Source organism: Castor canadensis, chromosome 6, assembly GCF_047511655.1.
Source record: "Castor canadensis chromosome 6, mCasCan1.hap1v2, whole genome shotgun sequence".
In the NCBI taxonomy this organism is placed as follows: domain Eukaryota; kingdom Metazoa; phylum Chordata; class Mammalia; order Rodentia; family Castoridae; genus Castor; species Castor canadensis.
Genome location: NC_133391.1, coordinates 173,470,262 through 173,491,140, shown reverse-complemented (window position 1 = coordinate 173,491,140; position 20,879 = coordinate 173,470,262). Strand labels below are relative to the sequence as shown.

The 20,879-nt window shown below is 38.1% G+C and overlaps 1 protein-coding gene across 2 annotated transcripts in view; it reads left to right on the top strand.

Moving 5' to 3' along the window:
* The first annotated feature begins 18 nt into the window (after nt 1-18).
* Nucleotides 19-20,879, top strand: part of Ice1 (interactor of little elongation complex ELL subunit 1) — a 54,880-nt gene continuing 34,019 nt past the window's right edge. The window contains exons 1-6 of one of the 2 annotated variants that reach the window (XM_020154663.2): nt 19-339; nt 13,980-14,038; nt 14,575-14,609; nt 16,852-16,870; nt 17,726-17,837; nt 20,361-20,437. In XM_020154663.2, the coding sequence (XP_020010252.2) occupies nt 256-339; nt 13,980-14,038; nt 14,575-14,609; nt 16,852-16,870; nt 17,726-17,837; nt 20,361-20,437 (386 nt within the window). In that variant the 5' untranslated portion in view covers nt 19-255. Of the gene's footprint in view, nt 340-13,979; nt 14,039-14,574; nt 14,610-14,648; nt 16,871-17,725; nt 17,838-20,360; nt 20,438-20,879 lie in introns of those variants that run through there. The other variant, XM_020154662.2, reaches the window with a different exon arrangement.

Below are 20,879 nucleotides of genomic sequence, written 5' to 3'. Positions count from 1 at the left end.
GGGCGGGGTCCTGGCTGGATTGCGTCGCGCTCGGGGGCCGCGCCGGGTAGCGTTTCTCTCTAGTGCTTGAGGCGGCTCCGATTTGGAGAGCCCTTCGCCATCTCCACGGGGACGTCTGTGCACGGATGGACCCGCCCGGATCCGGCGGGAAGCGGCCTGGCAGGCGGCGGCCCCGGCGACATCAGCGGAGGCAAGACTGGGCAGAAGCTGCGGGTCCCTGAGGCACGCGAGCCCACCGGGCCCGGCGGCGACACCATGATGCCGGGCGAGACTCATTCGGCGGCGCCCGGGTCGGCGGCAGACCTCTCGCGGTGTCAGGGCTGCGCTTCTTTGCAGCAGGTGCGCCACCTCTCCAGGGCGGAGGGCGGAGGAGGGCTGGGGGGCTGCGGGGTCCTGCCGCACGGACTGCGTGTCAACCCGAGCCGCTGTCCCCCGTCGCGTTCTTCTTTCTCTTGCGTTGCTTTGGGATCTGTTGCCTTTGCTTACTTAGGCTTGGAACCCAGAATTTCTTTCCCCGGTTGCGATGTTGCGGAGGGCGGAGGGAGCGAGTTCGGGCGGACACTCCCCCATCCCGATCCAGCCCCAGGGCTGGTTTTGAGGTTCGTGAGTGACGGGTGAAGTGCTGAGGCGTTTTACCTCTCTGAGCATGAGGCCTTTGATCGGTCGTCTAGCCCATCCTGTTAGTGGGAGGCAGATCCTATGTGACGTGGGTTGTCTGGTCACTAGACTTGAAGGTTTGGGGAACGCATTTCAGCTCATATCTAATGTACAGTCCAGTGTTTGGTTTTGAAAGCAAATAAGGTCGATTAAGTAACGTGTTAATTGCTTGACTAAAATAACCAATTAAAGGCACGTAGAGACTGGAAGCTTCCACAACCGCATGGACCGTTGTCTATCCTGAATTACTAGAGTCTGGCTCCAGGTCTCCTGGGAGTAGGGAAATGTACCAAATACGCATTCCCAGTGACCCTCCCAGCTGTCTGATATCAGAGTCTTATTTACCTTCTTACTACCTATGCGTCCAGTGGTAAAATAGAACTCACCTTTGCCGGCGGCTACCTCATGTAAGCATCACCTATTCTGCCTGATGTTCTAGGCACTGTGGATTTGGTGGTGAACCAGAAGGAAGAGATTTTACAGGATTTTAAGTATTCGGAAGGAAATAAAGGAGGAGGAAATGAAGGAGGATGTTGAAATGGTGGTCTTGTCTCTTGGCTGGGTGCCCAGGTTGAGTGATTTTGACTTTGAGATATTGACATTCAGGGATTTGAGTAATAAAGGAGGAGCAGTCTGTACCGGGACATGTGGGATGAGCTTTTTGAATAGAGGGATTGACAGGTGGAAAGTTTCCTGTGGTGAGGAGGGGCTGGGCATCTGTGATGCACATGGTTTGATTGGCATGAGGATAGTGCAGAGAAGAGATGGTTGATGAGATGACACGGGAAAGGAATGCAAACTTGGTAGGCCATCAAGAGAAGCTTGGTTTTCATTTGATCTGCAGTGTCTCTGAACTGATTCCACACATTTCAATTCTTGGGAGCAAGAATATCCTGGTACTCTGGGTAGAAAGAAAACTAAGTGTCAGTCATTGATTTAGTTAAGCTACATTGTATAGATAGCTTAGTCTCTTCCCCCATCCCCATCTCAGCAATGTGAATAAAATTCTCCTGAATCTTTAATTATGTTTATTGCTTGAGCCAGTTTATCCACTCAACAAGTATTTATTGATCACCTGCTATTTTTAGGCACTGTATTTGCTGTAATGGGGGGAAAAAGACAAATTCTTGACCTCTTGGAGCATCCATTTGGGTTGGGGGGGATGGAACAAATAAAACAAGTTAATGTTAGACAGTAATAAGTACATTAGTGATAAATAGAGCCAAGAAAGGGAGAGAATGAGGGTAAGGAAGGGGGCAGTGGCTGTTGGACTTTAGAGATTCCCGGGAAAGTTGTATTTGAACAAAGGGGTGAGAAAATGTCCTCTCTTTATATCTTGGGTGAACCCTCAAGTGTACAAACCTGAATCAGGTGCGTACCTGGTATGCAAGAAGCTCAGTGAGGCTGAAGTGGACTGCATGTTCAGGATCTGATGAGGTCAGAAAGGTAAGAGGAGGCCTGATTGTGCAGTTGTATAGACCGTTGTAAGGGTTTGGGCTTCTCTGAATGAGGTGGTGAGTCATTGGAGGTGTTTGCACGGGAGAACAATTGGTGTGAACTCTGTTTTTCCGTAGCAGTTGTGTCCATCCGTTTACTTAGGGCATCCTTAATACCTCTTATTCCTGACAATTTACATCCAATCCATCACTGGTTCTCTTCGCTCTTCTATTGTTATTCATCCACTTTTCACCATCTTCACTGTTTCTACCTTGGTAGGAACTTTTCCAATCTGTGACCTAAAGATTATTGCATGAGCCTCCTAAGGAGTCCCCTTCTTTACCTCCGTGTCACATTTCTACTGGTTCTCAAAACAGAAATAGGAGTAGTCTTGTTAACTCTCTAGATCTGTAAAGGGCAAGATCATAAATGATTAGGCTATGGGGTGTTGTCCACAATAGCTCAAGTCTACCACTGAGATGTGAAAGCAGTCATAGTCAATATATAAAAGAATCAGTGTGTTTGTGTTCCACTGAAACTTTATAAAAACAAAAGGGAGGCCACTCTAGATCAGGACATTCCATAGTATTTGGGGTTTCTGTTGAGTGGAATTGGAATGCCTTGTTAGAGGAAAAGGGTGGTTGTTGTGAATGGTGATTCTAGTACTGGAAAAATAGACTTTCGGCAGATTGTAGAGAACCGTAAGTAGTAACTGCTCTCAAGTTTAGTACTTGTTTCTGTCGGTGTTCTGGAGTGGTGGAGGTTCATGCATAGTTACCAGACTAGAGCAGTGCTTCAAGTAAAAATAATAGGTAGTGTTATGCAGGATGATTTGGAGAGGTATGCAAATAAGTAAATTATTTTGCTAATACATACTAGTGTAATAATAGCCTGAGTTAATTGAAGGCTCCTGGGAATGAGAATAGAGAAGAGAAGGTTCTGGATATGAGAAAATGAAGAGAGGATGGCTATCTTCTTAGGAAAATGGAAGGTGCAAAGACTTAAAACTTGAATGACCGTGAGAACTATGGTAGAGAAAGGAGAAAGAAGAAACCAAGGTAGAAGGAATGTTAGAAACGTGAGACTGAATTTCAGAAAATGACACTAGGATTGGGGGTTTTCAGCCATTTTCAAGTTTATTGTTTGTGGAGTACAGTGTCAAGATATCCCAATATACTTCCAAGGAAGTCTAGAGGAGGCTAGTTTTGATGAGCACTAAGTTTATTATAATAGTTTTTTTTTTGATGGGAGAATGGGTCACTTAAAAGGAACTTTGCGAGTCAGTGAAGAATACCAGCTGTCTGGTAAGTGGACTTTGATTAAGGTCAGCATGGAATGGTGAGAAATGGAGCATAAGGTAAGGAGCGTTAGAGAATTACACAGGGAATGCATTATAGAGGGGTCCAGTACTGGAAAGAATGAGGATGGAGGAAAAGCAGTATCATTGGTCATTTAGTAGGTGGATAGTCACCTTTCTGCATGTACTACATATTATCACAGCAAGCACTATACTCTACTTGGATTAAACTTTTGTATGAGAGAAGTCATATCTCCATATAGTTTTAACACACTGAAACTTCTCGATATGTAGAAAATTTACAAGCACCATGTTGGTGTCTTACCAGAGGGGGCACCTGTGTCACTGCTGTGAGTGCATTCTGGCTTATAATGTTAAGCAAGTTTCTGTCCTTAACTGATCAGTCCTTGAGCTAAAAATCTTCTTTTCATGTCTTGCCCCTCCTTTCCCTTATTTTCTTTAGAAGTTGAAGAGGTACAGTTGCCTTTGCTGAGACCATTGCTTGAGGCAGAAATGTATCTGAATCTAGTCAAAGTGCTTGAGTTTATTGTATGTATTTTTTAAAAAATACAGTTTCATGAATCACCTCATCCTCCTTGATTATAGTGGGTGGTTATTGTAGCCCAGTGTCCATGGGGGTTGCAGAACTTTGTCAAGTCATAAAAACCCATATGTGTTCTTACTTTGGTGATAATGTGGAAATTAAGCAGGTGTTCAGTTGCATGTTTTTTGTCAAGCTAGTCAGCTATCACGAATTACTTTGTTTTTGGTAGATAGAGTCCCCTTTTTGTCAAGCAGAACGGCTGGACTGGAAGTCTAATGGAAGTTGAAACAACTCAGCTCATAAACAAGATTAGATTTAGTTGGGTATTTGGCTGTCCTAGGGACAGATTTGAACTTACTATTTATATAAGTTTGGAGAGACTGGGGAGAGTTTGGTGGGCAGAGGCAGCAAGTTGTGCAGAGTTTTGGAGGGGAGAAAGTAGTTTGGATAAATGAAACACAGTAAAAGGTAGTGGGTACATGTCTTGAAAATGTGAATATGTTCCAACACAGTTAGCCTGCAGTCCTCCACATGTTGGTTCTAACATCCTTTAGCATTTCTGTCTGTCCTTGGACCCATTCAGATTTGCTTAATGGCCCCAAAATGGCTTTCTTCCTTTCTGGCCAAAGCTCCTTTCAGGAAAATGTGACATTTTATTGTCATGGGCCTTCAGCTTCCTTTATTTAGTGTTGGTCTTTCATGTTTGTGAAAGTTTTTGCAGTTGAGCCTTGCATTCCTCAGGGAACATCTGGGTTACACTGGCGGGAGTTGTGGAGACCATGTCCAGTGTCAGTGATTCCCTGACAGACCCATGGTATAGTAGCTTATGAGTAATACTCCTGGACATGCTTATTGCAGAAGAGGGAGACCAACAGAGTCTGCAAGGCACGTGGGTAAAACACTGGGCAGCCAGGCATGAGTGGTGAGCCTCACAGTGTGACCACACCGGAACCCTGAAATTTCCAACAGCATGTTGTGAGGACACATATGAGGAGGTGCCGATTAGACACTCAGTGCTCAAGGTTACACTGTGGGCTCATCATGTAGATACCTTCTGTCTAGCACATACCCAAATTCCAGACTCCTAGAAAGAAAACAGCTGGTCAGCCTAAACCACATTGCATAGTTTAGGCGCAGTGAGTTACTCATCAGTTCTGGAATGGTGGGAGAAAACCTAGAAATCCATGTTTCCAAATGCCAGCCAATAGACCACCTGGTAAGCAGGAAGAGAGTGTTCCCAGACCTGCCTACTGTGTTAACTTTTGGCTGCACACACACTTTGATGCTGGGACAGTGCTGAGGCCACCTTGAAGAAACCAGGAGTACTGCAAGCATCCTGTCTTCCAGCCCAAAATGTCCTAGTACTGAGGTTGAGAAACTCCTCTCTCCTCCATATTCAGTTGTCCCTCAATTTCTGCAGGGGATTGGTTCCCAGACCCCTCTAGATACCAAAATCCTGATGCTCAAGTCTCTCATAAAATGGTGTAGAACTGTTTGCAGATAATGTGCCCATAGCCTCTTATACTCTTTAAGTCACCTCTGGAGTACTTATAATACCTACTAAAACACAAATGTTATGTAAATAGTTGCTATACTGTATTGTTTAAGGAATAATGATAAGGAAAATGTCCATACTTGTTTAGTATAGACACATTTCCCCCCAGGTATTTTATCTTTATTATTTGTTTAGCAGCAGTGTTCTTATCCCATTATCATGTATTTATTTACTCATCTTCAGTATTACCTGTATATTTTACTTACTTGTTTAGTGTAACCATTTTTCCCACTATACTAACCATCTTTTATTCACCTCTCATCTCCTGAGTCTACTAACTAGCTTGCTCTCTCCAAGGCAGGTCCCTCCTCATACTGTGTGTTCAACCACTGTTTTGATTTCACTTCCCCACAGGAGGGAGGGGCTTTGGGCAGACAGTGTTCACAGAGGATGCTATATGGATAAAATTAAAGTATTCTGCTACAGAAAAGGAGTAAATGGAGAATCAAAAGTCTTGAGAAAGAAAATGGGCTGCTCTGAGAATTGTGTTGCCAAATGAAAACCATCTAACTTGAATAAATCACACAGAATGCAAAGGCAAAGAAAAGCAAAAGAGATAGTTATGAGTGAAAAGGGTAGTCTAGAGTAAATGTGAGCTTTCCAGTGGGCTGAGCACTCCTGATTCAGAAATCCCAAATCTGTATTAACTTCAGACCATTTCAGATTTTGGATTTTTAGATTAGGAATGCTCAACCTGTAAAGTCTGTGCATCTTCCAAAAACAGGAAAACTGAACTTGGAACCTTTCAGGTCACAAGCATTAAGATAAGGAATCCTCAACCAGTAGAAGCTCCAGAAGAGGAGTAGGAATGCTGAGAGAAAAGAGGTAATCAAAGAAGTAACACTGTAACCATTCCTGGAGGGAAGAGAACCTTGACTCTCACTTCCTTCCACAGAACCTGGCCAGTAGTATACCTATATATGTGAGTATGGCTCAGAAGGGAACCCTGAGTGCCCTCCACCCGAGTGCCCTCCACCCAGGAACATCCTGTTACTCTCCCACCCATATAAGGCTCATTTAGAGAGCTTGGTTTCAAACAGCTTACCTGACATTTGAACCTGATTGGAGGAGGAAAACATGTTTTATTAGGATCCTACAATATCTGGCCAAATTCAAGTTGACATGCAATCAGGCCTTAGGTGATGGGATTAGTCACTGTAGGATAACTAAAAAGTCTTTCTTTTCCCTATGTAATGCTTTATTTTGTGATTTTAAGTTTTTTTTTTATCAGTTATACATGACATGTTCAGAGAGAAAACCAGATACACAGTTTTCTTAAGGCAGCCTGCAGCTTCAACCCCATCCATTCCCCCTTTGCAAGAGACATCATTTATAATTGCTTGCACTGTGTGTATTTTATAATGAACTTTCTTAACTAGTAGTCTATGTTGTTTTGTGCTGTTTTTCACTTTGGATTTGATTTCTGACTCTGGAAGGTGAGAATGAAGCTCCCTCACTGCCATACCTGCACATTCCTCCTTTCCTCTCAGTATACTTAGGATTTCAGTTAGAACTGTATTTAGGTTTGACATTATTATAGCTACACATTAATTCAGAGTTAAGCTCTAAGTACATTATTACTTTTATATTTCTGTGCGTTTTCCTGTTTGTCCTAATTAATAATTATACCCTCAATTCAACTTTTCATCCTGAAAATGTTAATGTCTGCTTACTGTCTGCCAGGGATTGGATTGAACATTTTATATGGTTTATCCTATTTAATCCTGATAGTATCTAGCTCTTTAACCTTTCTGCAGTTCATTTTCCCCATCTGTAAAATAGGAACTAGTACTGAGGTAGGGAGAGTAATTTTGCCAAAGGTCACTCAACTGGGAAGTGGTAGTGAACAGGAATTTGAATCCAGATATGTGTGACTCCAGAGCCTGAGGTTTCTGTGTTGCCTGTGACGTAGCACTTGATATTGCCCAATAGCATCTGGAAATAACAGGGAAGATGGGGTAGAGAAGCAAAGGACTCGAAAGAGAGTGGGAAAGTAAGAGGCAGAATCAGTTTCACTTAAAAAGTAATTTGTATTCATCTCTCAAAATAACTGCACTTCATGTGCAGTTCTTTGCCAGTGTGGTATAAGTACCTTTAATACATTCACACCCACCAGAGAATGTACCATTTCCTACCCAGGCAAAAACATTCCCTCCTGCTGTAATCTGGGGCCCAGCTGCCTTTCAGGGGGGGAGGAGGGTGTCTTCACCTGCATTTCTTGTCCCACGTCATCTTTTCTTTTGGTTTAGTTCATTCTTCTGGCAGATGATACTCATGTTTTCAGTACCTTCCTGAAAAGGATGTCTCAGGAAGTGAGTTTGTGGAGACTTTGTGGACTTGAAAATATTCATTGTACAGAATTTTAAATTTCCTTCAAACGTTTGGAGGTTTGCTTTCTAGAGCCCTGGTGTCTGGTGTTTCTGTTGAAGTCTCAAGGCCTTCTAATTCTAGATTCTTTATACATGATGTGTTTCATTTTGCTTTTCTCTTGGGATTCTTAGAGGATCTCTGCTTTGTCTCTGATGTTCTGAAGTTGTGTGCTGATGTTTCATAGTTTGGGTCCTATTGGAATCCATGTTTGGCCTCAAAACTTTGAAACTTCTGGCTTTAGTTCTTGAAATTTTTCATGAATATTGCTTTGGTAGCTCCATACCTTTTCCTTATTCTCTTTTTAGAGCTCTTCTTGGGTTCAATGAGACCACATTTAATGACATCAATTAATTGTATTTATTTTTCTTTTTTTCAAGTCTGTGTTTTTGATTTGTTTTTTTTTTGGGGGGAGGGGACCGGTTGTTCAGTTTTATGGTCTCTTGGGTATGTGCCTGTGTGTGTGACTGCTTAATCATGTAGCAATTCTGTTTAACATTTTGAGGAATTGCCAAACTGTTTCCCACAGAAGTTACATTGTTTTACAAAGGGCTCCATTTTCTCCACATCCTCACCAACACTTGATATTGTCCATCTTTTCTATTTTAGCCAACCTAGCAGATGTTCACGTGCTTAATTTTAAGATCCCCTGACCCCCCGGTTTCTAAAAGCTCTCATTGTCCCTTCTAAAAATAACTTACTGTTTCACCTATATAATGTCATTTTTCTCAGATTGTGTTAGTAAATATCTCTAAAGCTTTCTTCTCAATTTTTGTTTACTTCAAGATGCTTTTGCTTGTTTTGGTCTCCCCCTTTCTCATTGCAGGCTATGTCTTGTGTTTGGAAATCTTGATTGTTCATTTTAAGAGTGGTGGCTGATATGCTGGCTGCAAACTGAGTGTATGGGTCTTCCAAGCTGTAATGCAGGATAATATGGCTGTGCAATCCATTGATGCTAGTGTCCGTACTATAGATCTCATCTCCATTCTTCCTGGAAGACGGAAGGACTGGTTGCCCTATCTGAGAGTTCAGTGGTAGGGAACAGGTGGCCAGTCTCAGATCATTGTGCTTGAGTTTACTCAGTCCCTCTGCTTGTGGTTTCGTACCCTTACCCCAAGTGTCCATAGTTTCCAAGTCAGAGACCTCTTTCAAAATGCAAGCTTCTGGGCTGGACATGGTGGCACACGCTGCTTATGCCAGCACTTGGGAGGCTGTTGCAGAAGGCTCATGAATTTAAGACCTGCCTGGGCTACATAGCCAGATCCTGTCTTAAAAAACCAAAGGAGAAGGGAAGTAAGCTTCCTGCTGGATGGGGAAGGAGTGATTTTCCTAAGGCATGGTAGAGAGTATGGGATTGATGCTTGACAAAAATCGTGCAACTAGTGCTTATTTTACTTCCATCCCCTTCCTTGTTCTCTCAGAAGAATCTGTGCCACTGATTTGCAAGCTTGTTGAAGTTTTGCAATATAAATGGAGTTGGTTTTCTTGTGTGTTGATTCTACTTTCTAGTTTCATTTGGCTTTTATTTTCTTTTCCCAAACCTTATAGATTTTGCCCTTTGAAAGATGAAAAAAAATTCCCTTGTACTTTTAGCTGTTTTAGCACATGCGTGTATCTGTTGTATCCGATCAGAGTCCACATTGCAGCTGACTGTGACCCAGGGTGACTGTGACCAGGGTGGCCTCATTTAACCTGGTCATATCTATAAAGACCTTGTTTCCAAATAAGGTCATTTTAAAAAAGCCAACCATCCTACTACTACTACTATATGTTCAAAAATAGTTGCTTGTCACTGTTACTAATATTTAGTAGTATTGATGTTTGAACTCCGGGCCTCATGCTTGTCAGGCAGGTATTTTGTCACTTGAGCCACTCTGCTGCAAATAAGGCCATTCTGAGGTAGTTGAGGAAGTGGAGGGGATAGTGGCCAATACTCCAGTGTGTCTTTGTGGGTGGGCACGCTTCAGCCAGTGCCAGTAATAGATAGTGACCCAGCAGTTATCTCCCTAGCAAACCATTATTCATCATGAGGAGCATTCATGATTTACCTCCTTACAGTTTTTGACTAACAAAAAGGTACGTAGTTTTATGAGTCATGTATAAGATTTTAAGGAATCCTAGACATAGAGCATAGTGCAACAACAAATAGAGGTAAAACAACTTAGGTAGGATATTGAGGAATTGAATCCAGCAGGTGTCTGAGTATTTTGATTGTTTTATCCCAGGAATCCAAGGCTGCTTCGACTTTAGAAAATCTGTTGTAATTATTACCACTAAGAAATTAAAGGAGAAAAGTACACATCTCAATAAGTAGATGTGTAAATTTATTAAAGTTTATTGCTCATGCTGATGGAACCTTTTACAAACTGTTTATAGAGGTTCCATGATATGACCAGTCACCTTACTATTATTACCCCTACTGTTCAACTTTGTGCTGAGACCTTAGTTAATCTAGGTTGACCAGGGCAAACCAATGAAGCAAAAGTGTGAGTAAAAGAAGGATTAAACTCACTTTGGTGGTTGTTGTGACTATTCACATAGAACATCCAAGAGAATCTGCAAGTAAATTATTAAACACTGTTAGATCTGCAGATATTTTATTTAGCTCCTTTGCATCTACTTATAAGTTGTATTGTTGTAAAATGAGCAAGTCTGTTGTAATCAACAAACAAAAGTTAGTAATATTCCTGTATACCTGTAAGAACCAATTAGGAAATGTCATAGAAACAGCATAAAGATAACATTCATTCAAGTGATAGAAAGAGAAGTTGTTTTACCAGAATATACAGGGAACTTAAAAAACTAAATTCTCCCAAAACTAATGAACCAATAAAGAAATGGGCATGTGAACTAAACAGAACTTTCTCAAAAGAAGAAATTCAAATGGCCAGAAAACACATGAAAAAATGCTCACCATCTCTAGCAATAAAGGAAATGCAAATTAAAACCACACTAAGATTCCACCTCACCCCTGTTAGAATAGCCATCATCAGCAACACCACCAACAACAGGTGTTGGCGAGGATGCGGGGAAAAAGGAACCCTCTTACACTGTTGGTGGGAATGTAGACTAGTACAACCACTCTGGAAAAAAATTTGGAGGCTACTTAAAAAGCTGGACATCGATCTACCATTTGATCCAGCAATACCACTCTTGGGGATATACCCAAAAGACTGTTACTCCAGAGGCACCTGCACATCCATGTTTATTGCGGCACTATTCACAATAGCCAAGTTATGGAAACAGCCAAGATGCCCCAGCACTGACGAATGGATTAAGAAAATGTGGTATCTATGCACAATGGAATTTTATGCAGCCATGAAGAAGAACGAAATGTTATCATTCGCTGGTAAATGGATGGAATTGGAGAACATCATTCTGAGTGAGGTTAGCCTGGCTCAAAAGACCAAAAATCGTATGTTCTCCCTCATATGTGGACATTAGATCAAGGGCAAACACAACAAGGGGATTGGACTATGAGCACATGATAAAAGCGAGAGCACACAAGGGAGGGGTGAGGATAGGTAAGACACCTAAAAAACTAGCTAGCATTTGTTGCCCTTAATGCAGAGAAACTAAAGCAGATACCTTAAAGCAACTGAGGCCAATAGGAAAAGGGGACCAGGAACTAGAGAAAAGGTTAGATTAAAAAGAATTAACCTAGAAGGTAACACCCATGCACAGGAAATCAATGTGAGTCAATGCCCTGTATAGCTATCCTTATCTCAACCAGCAAAACCCCTTGTTCCTTCCTATTATTGCCTATACTCTCTCTACAACAAAATTAGAGATAAGGGCAAAATAGTTTCTGCTGGGTATTGAGGGGGGGGAGCGGGAGGGGGTGGAGTGGGTGGTAAGGGAGGGGGTGGGGGCAGGGGGGAGAAATAAACCAAGCCTTGTATGCACATATGAATAATAAAAGAAAAAAAAAAGAGAAGTTGTTTTAGAAGAATGTCTAATCAGGAATCTAGAAAACTTGTCTAGAGGGAATTAGGTGTGAAAAGATTGGAAATAGCCATATTTCTTGTATATATATTTTGATTTTATGCTGTATTGCCAAAATGCTTTTCAGATACTACCACCTATAGTAAATTTTTTTCTCATATATCCATACCAAAACTTTTATTCCAGTATAGTCTAGTGGATGACTCTTACAGATACATTTGCCTTCTTATAAGTGATTTGTAAGATTTATTTATGTTCGGGTTTCTTTGTCTCATATTTTATAAATGACTGCTTCAAAACTGTCATGTTTTGTTACTAACTTTATAGTGCTCAGTGTCATATAGAAATACAAAAGTTTGATTTTGTGAAATGCATCAACAAGTTTGTGGTTTGGTGTATAATTTAAGAAATGTTTATGTGCCTTGAAATTGTAGCTATATTACCTTATATTTTGTCTGATAGCATTAAAGCTTTATTGTCACTGTAGTCTACATAGAATTCATTTTATAAATAATGAAAGATTTGTTGTGAATCTAGAAAGGTAAATACACTAATGCTACTGGATTGCCTGTTGCCTTTTGATTTATGTTTTAAGAGTACATAACAATAAATTTCAAATGAGTTTAAGATACAAATACCAAAAAAAAGGCATAAAGATATTTGAGTAACATGTAGAATTATTTTATCCTTTTGGTATGGTACAAACCTTCTAAATATGATTCAAAAAACAGGCTTAACACAAAAGATGTACTCAACTGTGTAAATATTTAACAACTTCTGTATGCATGTGTGAGTATGTTTTAATGTTGACAAATACATATATATGTGTATATTTGTAACATTTGATGGGAGGCTGCTGTTCACCAAATATTGTATCCTATAAGACAACCACACTAGAGAAAATGATATAACAGGCTACTAGTAAAATGAAAGTATGAATGTCCAAAAGTTATTATGAAGATTCTCAATGTCACTAGTAAGTGTTAATGAAAGATATCTCTTAGATTACCCAGGAGCAGAAATATGACACACTGGTGAGACTGATGGAGGCACGAAAGTGGGAGCCATGGGTGAGGGCAGCCAATTCCTCTTTACCTCTTTAGACTGGAGTGCTATTAAAAGCAGCGCTACACACATGAATACATAGCTGAGTCAGCAATACACTGTTGAAACTTCATCCCAAGGAAAAATACAAGTCTCATAGAAAAGTGGACAAGGAAACACATTGCATGGTGCTAGGAAAGACCAAGAAAAGCAAATATCATCCAGGAGAGAGCTGGCAAATTGAGTACATCAAAGTGTATTTGCATGTACAATAACCATTTAGAAAGGTAATAAAAAAAACAAGTGGTTTTTGACAGATGGTGGGATTACAAGAGAACCAGCACTTTTTACTTTATAGATTTCAGTGTGTGGATTTTTATCTAAGCATAACTGAAGAAAATGTAGATTACCATAAGTGAAATTACTATAATTATCAAAATCAGTTGGTTCATATAGAAAAAAGACCCTTTAGAGATACTTAGTGAAAATTGAGCACATTCTGGATATTATGGGATGATTATTTGTATTGGGTGTGAAAAGCTAATGAGATTATGTTTAAAAATACATTGTTTCTGAAGTATTTACTGATGAAAAAAGGTGACATAGGTTAAAGAAAAGAAAAAAATCTTATTCAATCTTAGGAACATTTAAACAGTGTGACAATGTTTTAATTTTCAAGTTTACAACAATTTCGAGCTGAATTTATGGTTGGTCCCTAAATTGTTATGTAGATCCTTATAAAATGAAGTTTTTTCATTAATCTTGGCCCCATTGCATTATTCCTACTTACCTTCCCCATCTTATCTGAGCTTTTATTTTGCTGGGTTTTAATAGTTGATATGTCATTTTGGATAATTGTAAATTGCTTTAGAAACAGTATAGGATGAAGATTGATGATTAATAGTCACGTGTACTGAACACTGTGATTCAGTGCATATCACAAAAGCGTCTTCACAGTTTAGTCTGATAAAGAGGTTCAGGGGGAGAACATCGTTGCGTGTGTTTATATACAATAGTATTGATAGGTTCACGTATTTCTTTGTTTTATAATACCTACTGTTACAGAACATAATTATACTTAAATTACATGTGATAAAAATATAAATAGGTTAACTGTAACTTTTTTCTTTCAGAATTTAAATGAATATGTTGAAGCATTAATTACCTTGAAGCAAAAAATTATCAATACAGAGTAAGTATATTTGCATGTCTTTAGCAGAATTTTGTAAGCCTGATCAACTGGCTGAAGCAAATGGTGGATTGAGGCCCCTGGGGTTGTCCTATGTGGTACCTGTTAGGAAAAACCCTGTGGGTCCTGATAGCAACCTGAACTTTGGTTAGTAACTTTGTTAAAGTGACCTTTAAATAAAGCTCCTGGGTTAGTATAAAGTTACTTTTGCTAAATTGCAACTTTTTAAAACCTGTCTTCGAAACTTTATGCTGTAGCCAAATTATCTCAAATAGTTTACAACCATGATGTGAGATTTAATTTGTTTTAATTCTGTAAGTCTCAGGAATAAGCCAAGGTAGACTAAAGGGGTTGCAAACTGAAATCTCATGTCTCAGTGCGATGCTTTTGAGGAATTTAAGATGATATATATTGATTTATTGTACTTTTGTTTTTGGAAACCTAGGAAGTGGGATTGCCTTGAGTGATTTGAAACATGATTTTAACATAGTATATTTTTAAAATGACAAGTTGCCTAATCCTTCTTTTCTTTATTACAGTAATTTGTTAACAGAATATCAGAAGAAATGTGATGATATCCTTTTACTGGCTTTTTTTTTTTTTTGAATTTTAAGATTTGTTTATGTATAATACCTAAAAGAGGTGTGAGGAATTTTTCAATCATCTTTTAGAAGGCAACATGTTACTCGAGTAAGGGGTGTCTCTCACAAGCACACTGAGACAGTCCTTTCTGTTAGTCGATGAGCTCTCTAACATGGGAGATTTAGCACTGTTTTGTTTCTGTCATGGTTCTGATTTTCTTTATGCAGAAGGGTAGGTCTCCTCATTTGTGCTTGAGGATGTGGCACTTCAGGATGTGTTCTTTAGGCTTAGGAATAATTGTAGCTGTAATGGTACATTCTGAATGTTACTTTTGAATCTGTACATTCAAAATGTTGGCAAATCGACTTACTCATTATTTTTGTGATCTGTAGATGTTACTGTGTATATCCCAAATCAGAAACAAGGTACTTTTCTATGCATTAACAGAGTCTTCCACATTCAGCAGACATATTTTGGGGCTGGGAATCATCATGTGCACAATAAGTACTGAATGTGCACCAGTTGTGTAGTTAGCCCTGGTTAAATATTTTCTTAGTAGTGAGCAAAAGGTATGTGTAACTAATCCTTCCAGATCTCTTGGTGCTAAAGCTTAACTTAAATCTCTCCCATAAAATAAAAAATTTCTCCCATGAAATAAACACATGTGTGCCTGGTTGAGATTCTTGGAAGGAAATCCAGCTTTATTTTCTGTGTTGGGATAGATCCTGTTGTCCCAGCAGCTGAACAAGTTACTTTGATAGTAACTTGAGGCCTTTCATATTAGTTCTGGCATACCTGAACTTGTATGTGATAGCCACTTTATTTATTTGTGCTCATACCTAATTTGAGTGATTAGCATCATAAAATCAAGATGTGAATTTTCACATGAAAAATTGAAAATTTTTGTGTCATTGAAAATTTATGTGTGTGTTGCTTCTTCAGACTGTCAGTTCATTTAAGTATAGATGCATGGCGTTGCAGGAGTCATATTGTTAGCTGATTGTAAAAGCTGTACAGAAACAGTGCAACTACTTTTAGATAGTTTGGTAGGAGAATTGCAGTTCTGATATTAGGAAAGCCATCCAGTGTATCACTTTTGGGGAGTGGTATAAACTTTTTGAGTTGAATGTAATCTAGCAAGGAAAATTTTAGTTTACTTGTCTAACAGTTTTCTACATAATATTTAAATAAGACTCAGAAGAATTCTTTTAAGCAGATTAAACATTCAGTTATTCTTGAATTGTAAAAATTTGTTCTATGATGTAATATTTGGCCTCAGTGTCAGCTATAGATAAATACTCATTTTTTAAAACACATTTGGTATTTGTCCCAAATATGTATTTGTTATCTCTCAAAAATGCAGTAATTTGCTCTACAGTTTGGAGTGTTAGCATTACAGATTTAATGTGGCTTTCATATCTGGTTTGGTGCCTTTTGCTACTAAAGTAGCAGCAGTAGGTTTTCTTAGTTTTTTTTCAAGATGAGAACATTATTCAGTAACTGAAATGATTAAGCATTTCAATTCTTTTTACATTTTTGGTTTAATTCTGACCATTTTATTCTTTAATATCACCTCTTTCTAAAGGCAGAGTGTATTTTTCCATCAGATAATTTTTGAACATTCTGTTTTGCAAAAACTGCTGTAATTTAAGACAAATAAAATTATGGTTCTTGACCTCGAGAAGCTTACATTGAAAGAGATAGGGACATGTTTTCACAGACATGTATGTTCTGTATTGTGATATAAATATGAGTTCCTGGAAGGTGAAACTTAATTATTTTTTATTGTCTTAGAATATTTAATTTAGAATAATGGGGTTGGAAGATGAGGTTATCTTGTGTAAATTGTAAAAACAAAGGCTTATGTAGATTTTACATTCTCTTCATTTGACAAATGAAGGACAGATTTTTGGGGATTCTGACACATATAGAGAAACCAATGTATTTTCTTCTAGTTATATATTTCTTTGTCTTTATCTTGCAATTTAATTCTTATCTATCATGCATTTATTCAAAACTTTTTTTAGAGAAACAGGTATTTTGACTTTGATCAGTATAGTAAGAATAACTTAGTAAAAAAACTTATCACTGTGTTATAGATGGAACCTTGAATAGTATTGTCTAGCATTTATGATCTTGCCTGTACATAGATTAAGGTTATTATTAGTAAAACATTTTTATTTCCAGACAAGTATCACAAGATAAAATTCTTAGTTTTCTTTAATAAGTTTTACAGCTACAGTTTGCAAGAAGGTGAGCTAACTTATTTTCATAGCTGATAATACCACCTCTTTGAGTACTTGATTTGAAATAAGTGTGTCAGGCTAGCATTTCAGACAGATGCTTATAAAACCTACCTAGGATTGATCCTTTATGTAGAATATTGCTTTGATGTTCATAATAAAAAAGATTGATTTGTGTTTTTCTGTCAAATAATTTAGTTTATTGCTTAGACTTAAATTATAGGCTCGTGTTTACTTTTCAGTAGCTTTTAGTGACTACATTACCATCAAGATGAGTGTTAACCACTTTCAGGTTATTGTTGTCTACATGAATCAGACTTTAATATGGTTGTTTATCTTATTTTATTTACTCATTTATTTATTTAGCAGTATTGGAACTTGAACTCTGTCTTGTTCTTGCTAGGCAGGCCCTTGAGCCATACCTCCAGACCATGTATGGTTTTAAACAACTTAAAATAGGCCCACTTATATTCTGATGACATGCATCACTTAGAAGAAGGCAAAATGTGGTTATAATCAAATCACAAAATTGTGTATCACTTAATTGGAATAGATAGGGATTATTTTAGAGTTTGAAGTACTAACTTGTTGACAGATAGTCATTGAACATTTTCTCAGTGTATGGAGTCTATTGTGTTTGTTTCTTAAGTTGATTTTTGATGTACTTTTATGAAAAAAAAGTGTATTATACATAAGAAATATAAAGTTTTAGGAAGTTTATGTTAGTGTAAGTAGAAAGAATACATTTAAGAGTTTTTTCATTCTTGTTTTTGTTCCAAGTTAGAAATCCCAGATAATCAGTGTATATAATTAATAATTCACTCTTACTTTTGTATAACAATGTTAATGTGTTGTCCATTTTTAGAGAGAATAGTACTCTGCATCACCAAGTGGAACAGATGCTTCAAAAAATTTCTCCTCTGCAGAAATGTCAGGAAGAATTAGGATGTTTAAAAGCAGAGCTAGAAGAAAAAAAGGTACCTTCCTACAAACATTTATTATCAATAAAGTAGGATTGGTTCATTCACTGTGTGGAAACTGGGGACTTTTATGTCACAACAAAGGAAATAAATTAGAATTCTTTTAAATGCACCACTATCCTTTGGGAACATTAAACTAGCTGATTATTGGCTTTGCGGTGGTTATTAGCTCTTGCTGTTCAATATTGGGCTCTTTCTTAGGTTTTTTGAGAGGACCAGTAGAAGAAACGTACAGCCAGGAATTTTAATGTGCTCTGCACTAACTCATTGTCACATTTTTCTTGCCTTATATGGGAAATCACATGCAGAAATTTAAACTTAGAGGTAGGGGAATTATTGTAAGTGACAGAGAAGATGGGAGTGAATTTGATTTCTTCATGGTGCTGGTCTAGCCCCAGCCAACCCAACAGTGAATGAAGCATTCACAGTTTCTGTGAGTTAAGATGTCCTTTGAGGCAAACACAACAAGGGGATTGAACTCTGAGCACATGATAAAAGCGAGAGCACACAAGGGAGGTGTGAGGATAGGTAAGACACCTAAAAAATAAGCTAGTATTTGTTGCCCTTAATGCAGAGAAACTAAAGCAGATACCTTAAAAGCAACTGAGGCCAGTAGGAAAAGGGGACCAGGAACTGGAGAAAAGGTTAGATCAAAAAGAATTAACCTAGAAGGTAACACACATGCACAGGAAATTAATGTGAGTCAACTCCCTGTATAGCTATCCTTATCTCAACTAGCAAAAACCCTTGTTCCTTCCTGTTATTGCTTATACTCTCTCTTCAACAAAATTAGAGATAAGGGCAAAATAGTTTCTGCCGGGTATTGAGGGGGTGGGGGAGAGAGGGAGGGGGCGGAGTGGGTGGTAAGGGAGGGGGTGGGGGCAGGGGAGAGAAATGACCCAAGCATTGTATGCACATATGAAAAATAAAACAATAAAAAAATAAAAAAGATGTCCTTTGAGGAGCCTGCTCTCATAATTCATCATTAGTCAGTGTTTCCAGCAATATCTGTTAACCTGACAATTTACTTTGATTTTTTTTTCTTTTTTTTGCATTACTGGGTTTTATTAGTTGAGATGGGGTCTTGTAAACTTTTTTGCTGGAACTGTCCTCAAATCAAAATCATCCTGATCGCCACTTCTAAGTACCTAGGATTACAGGCACGAGCCACTGTAGCTGGTCTACTTTGAGCTCTTTTTTTTTTTTTTTTTTTAGATCTCTATTTTTTTGGTGATCATGTTTGGTTCTTTGTGATTTCTCATTGTCTATGAAATGCAAGTCTTTCAGTAACATGTTACATATTCTTAAAGGTAATTGTTGAGGTTAGAAGTCATTTCCTGTACTTGAGAGTTGAGGGGTTGATGTTTTTGAGAGCTGGTGCCTTGAGTGAAGACACCATTTCTATTATGGAATGCTCATAAATTTATCCTTTAATAAAGGAGGCTATTTTCCTTTTCAAAATCAAGTACCTGGAAAAGTTTTTTAGAATGCTATAAACTTGCTTTTCTATGTAAATTTTGGTTTATTCTTTTTAAGAATCTTAGAGTAAAGCTCGTGACTTTTATAGATAAAAGCATATGAAGTCCATAAAGTTAGATGGTTTGCATGAGAAAGGTTGTGTGACTGGTGACTGATGATTCTTGCTTACTAATCTGTTGTCTTGGTGTTTACGAAGTGTTTGTGCCTCCTAGTCTTCCTCTCATTTTGCTATTTTAGTAATGACACAGAGTTATTTGAGGTCTTATGTACCTGAACAGTATATATTTGTTTTCATATTTTTATAGAATTTCTTTGCTTGTTTAACAATGCTGTGAAAGTTAAACAGAAGCACAAAGTTGAGTTATACCTTTTCCTGATTATATAATCTCTTTAGCCATATTTCAGAGGAAATGTGAACCTTGGAGTCAGACTTCAATGATAAACCCTAATTAGTTGCTCAGTGACTGTAACTTTAAAATTATAAGTCATCCTACCAAACTCTGGAACTCCTCATTTATAAAAAAGGAAATGATAAAGCTTATCTCTCAGAGCTATTGAGGTTAAAGAAATACCATATTTATGTCACTCTATAGTGTGATACTCAGGAACAGATACCCTGGGGTCATCAAGGTGTCTGTACCTATGCCCAGCAACTCTTAAGGTTAATGATTTTCCACAGTAGTACCAATAACTAATTATTTACAGAGTTCTAAATTCCTTCAAGTTATATTGAATCTTAATTGGTTGAGATAGAGGTTTTAGATACTTAAAGCAGTTACAATGAAGATTTGGAATTGCCTTAAAATTAGTGTATTGTTTTAAATTTTATAGCTTTTGCTTGATTATACTATCAATTATATTACACCTATCAAGAATCTGGTTACACTCACTAAAATGTTCAGTGACTTGTACTTTGGTTTCCTGCTGTATTGATTTGTTCATTTTGCTAATTTCTTACTGTTAAAAGCTGATAATTTAGTTTATCAAGGTCAAACCAAGTTAAGACCGATGGTCAGTGGCTTTCCTTTGTTTCTTTTTTAGAGTTCTCTAAAGTTGTATCAGAATACTCATCAGGAATATGCTCGAGTCAAAGAAGAATGCTTGAAAAGTGATGCTCAGTAAGTAGTTTTAAAATTACTGTGGAAATAAGCTTTTCATCTTTGAAACTAGACAGTCTATAAATCAATAGTGTTTCTTCTATGTCTTTGGATTTGTTGCCCATAATTAGTTGTGCAATATTGAACTAGTCTTTCAATGTTGATTTCCACCTACATAACAGATAAGTACTCATATCTACTTTGGGTGGTTATAAGAAGGGTTAAAAAGTGATCACATGTTGGAATGCTATGCAAAGAAATCCTTAAAGGTTTTTATGTCTATACATGTGTGAGCATACATGTGTGTCTGTGAGTAAAAGAACAGTTATTGGCTCCCTTCCTTGTATTAATACTGTAACAGTTATCATCTGTGAAATGGGTATCTGTATTACCATTAGTGAAAAGGGCTTTTAAAAGCATATTCATTATATTGACATTGGATACCATCTTCACCTGTCAGAAG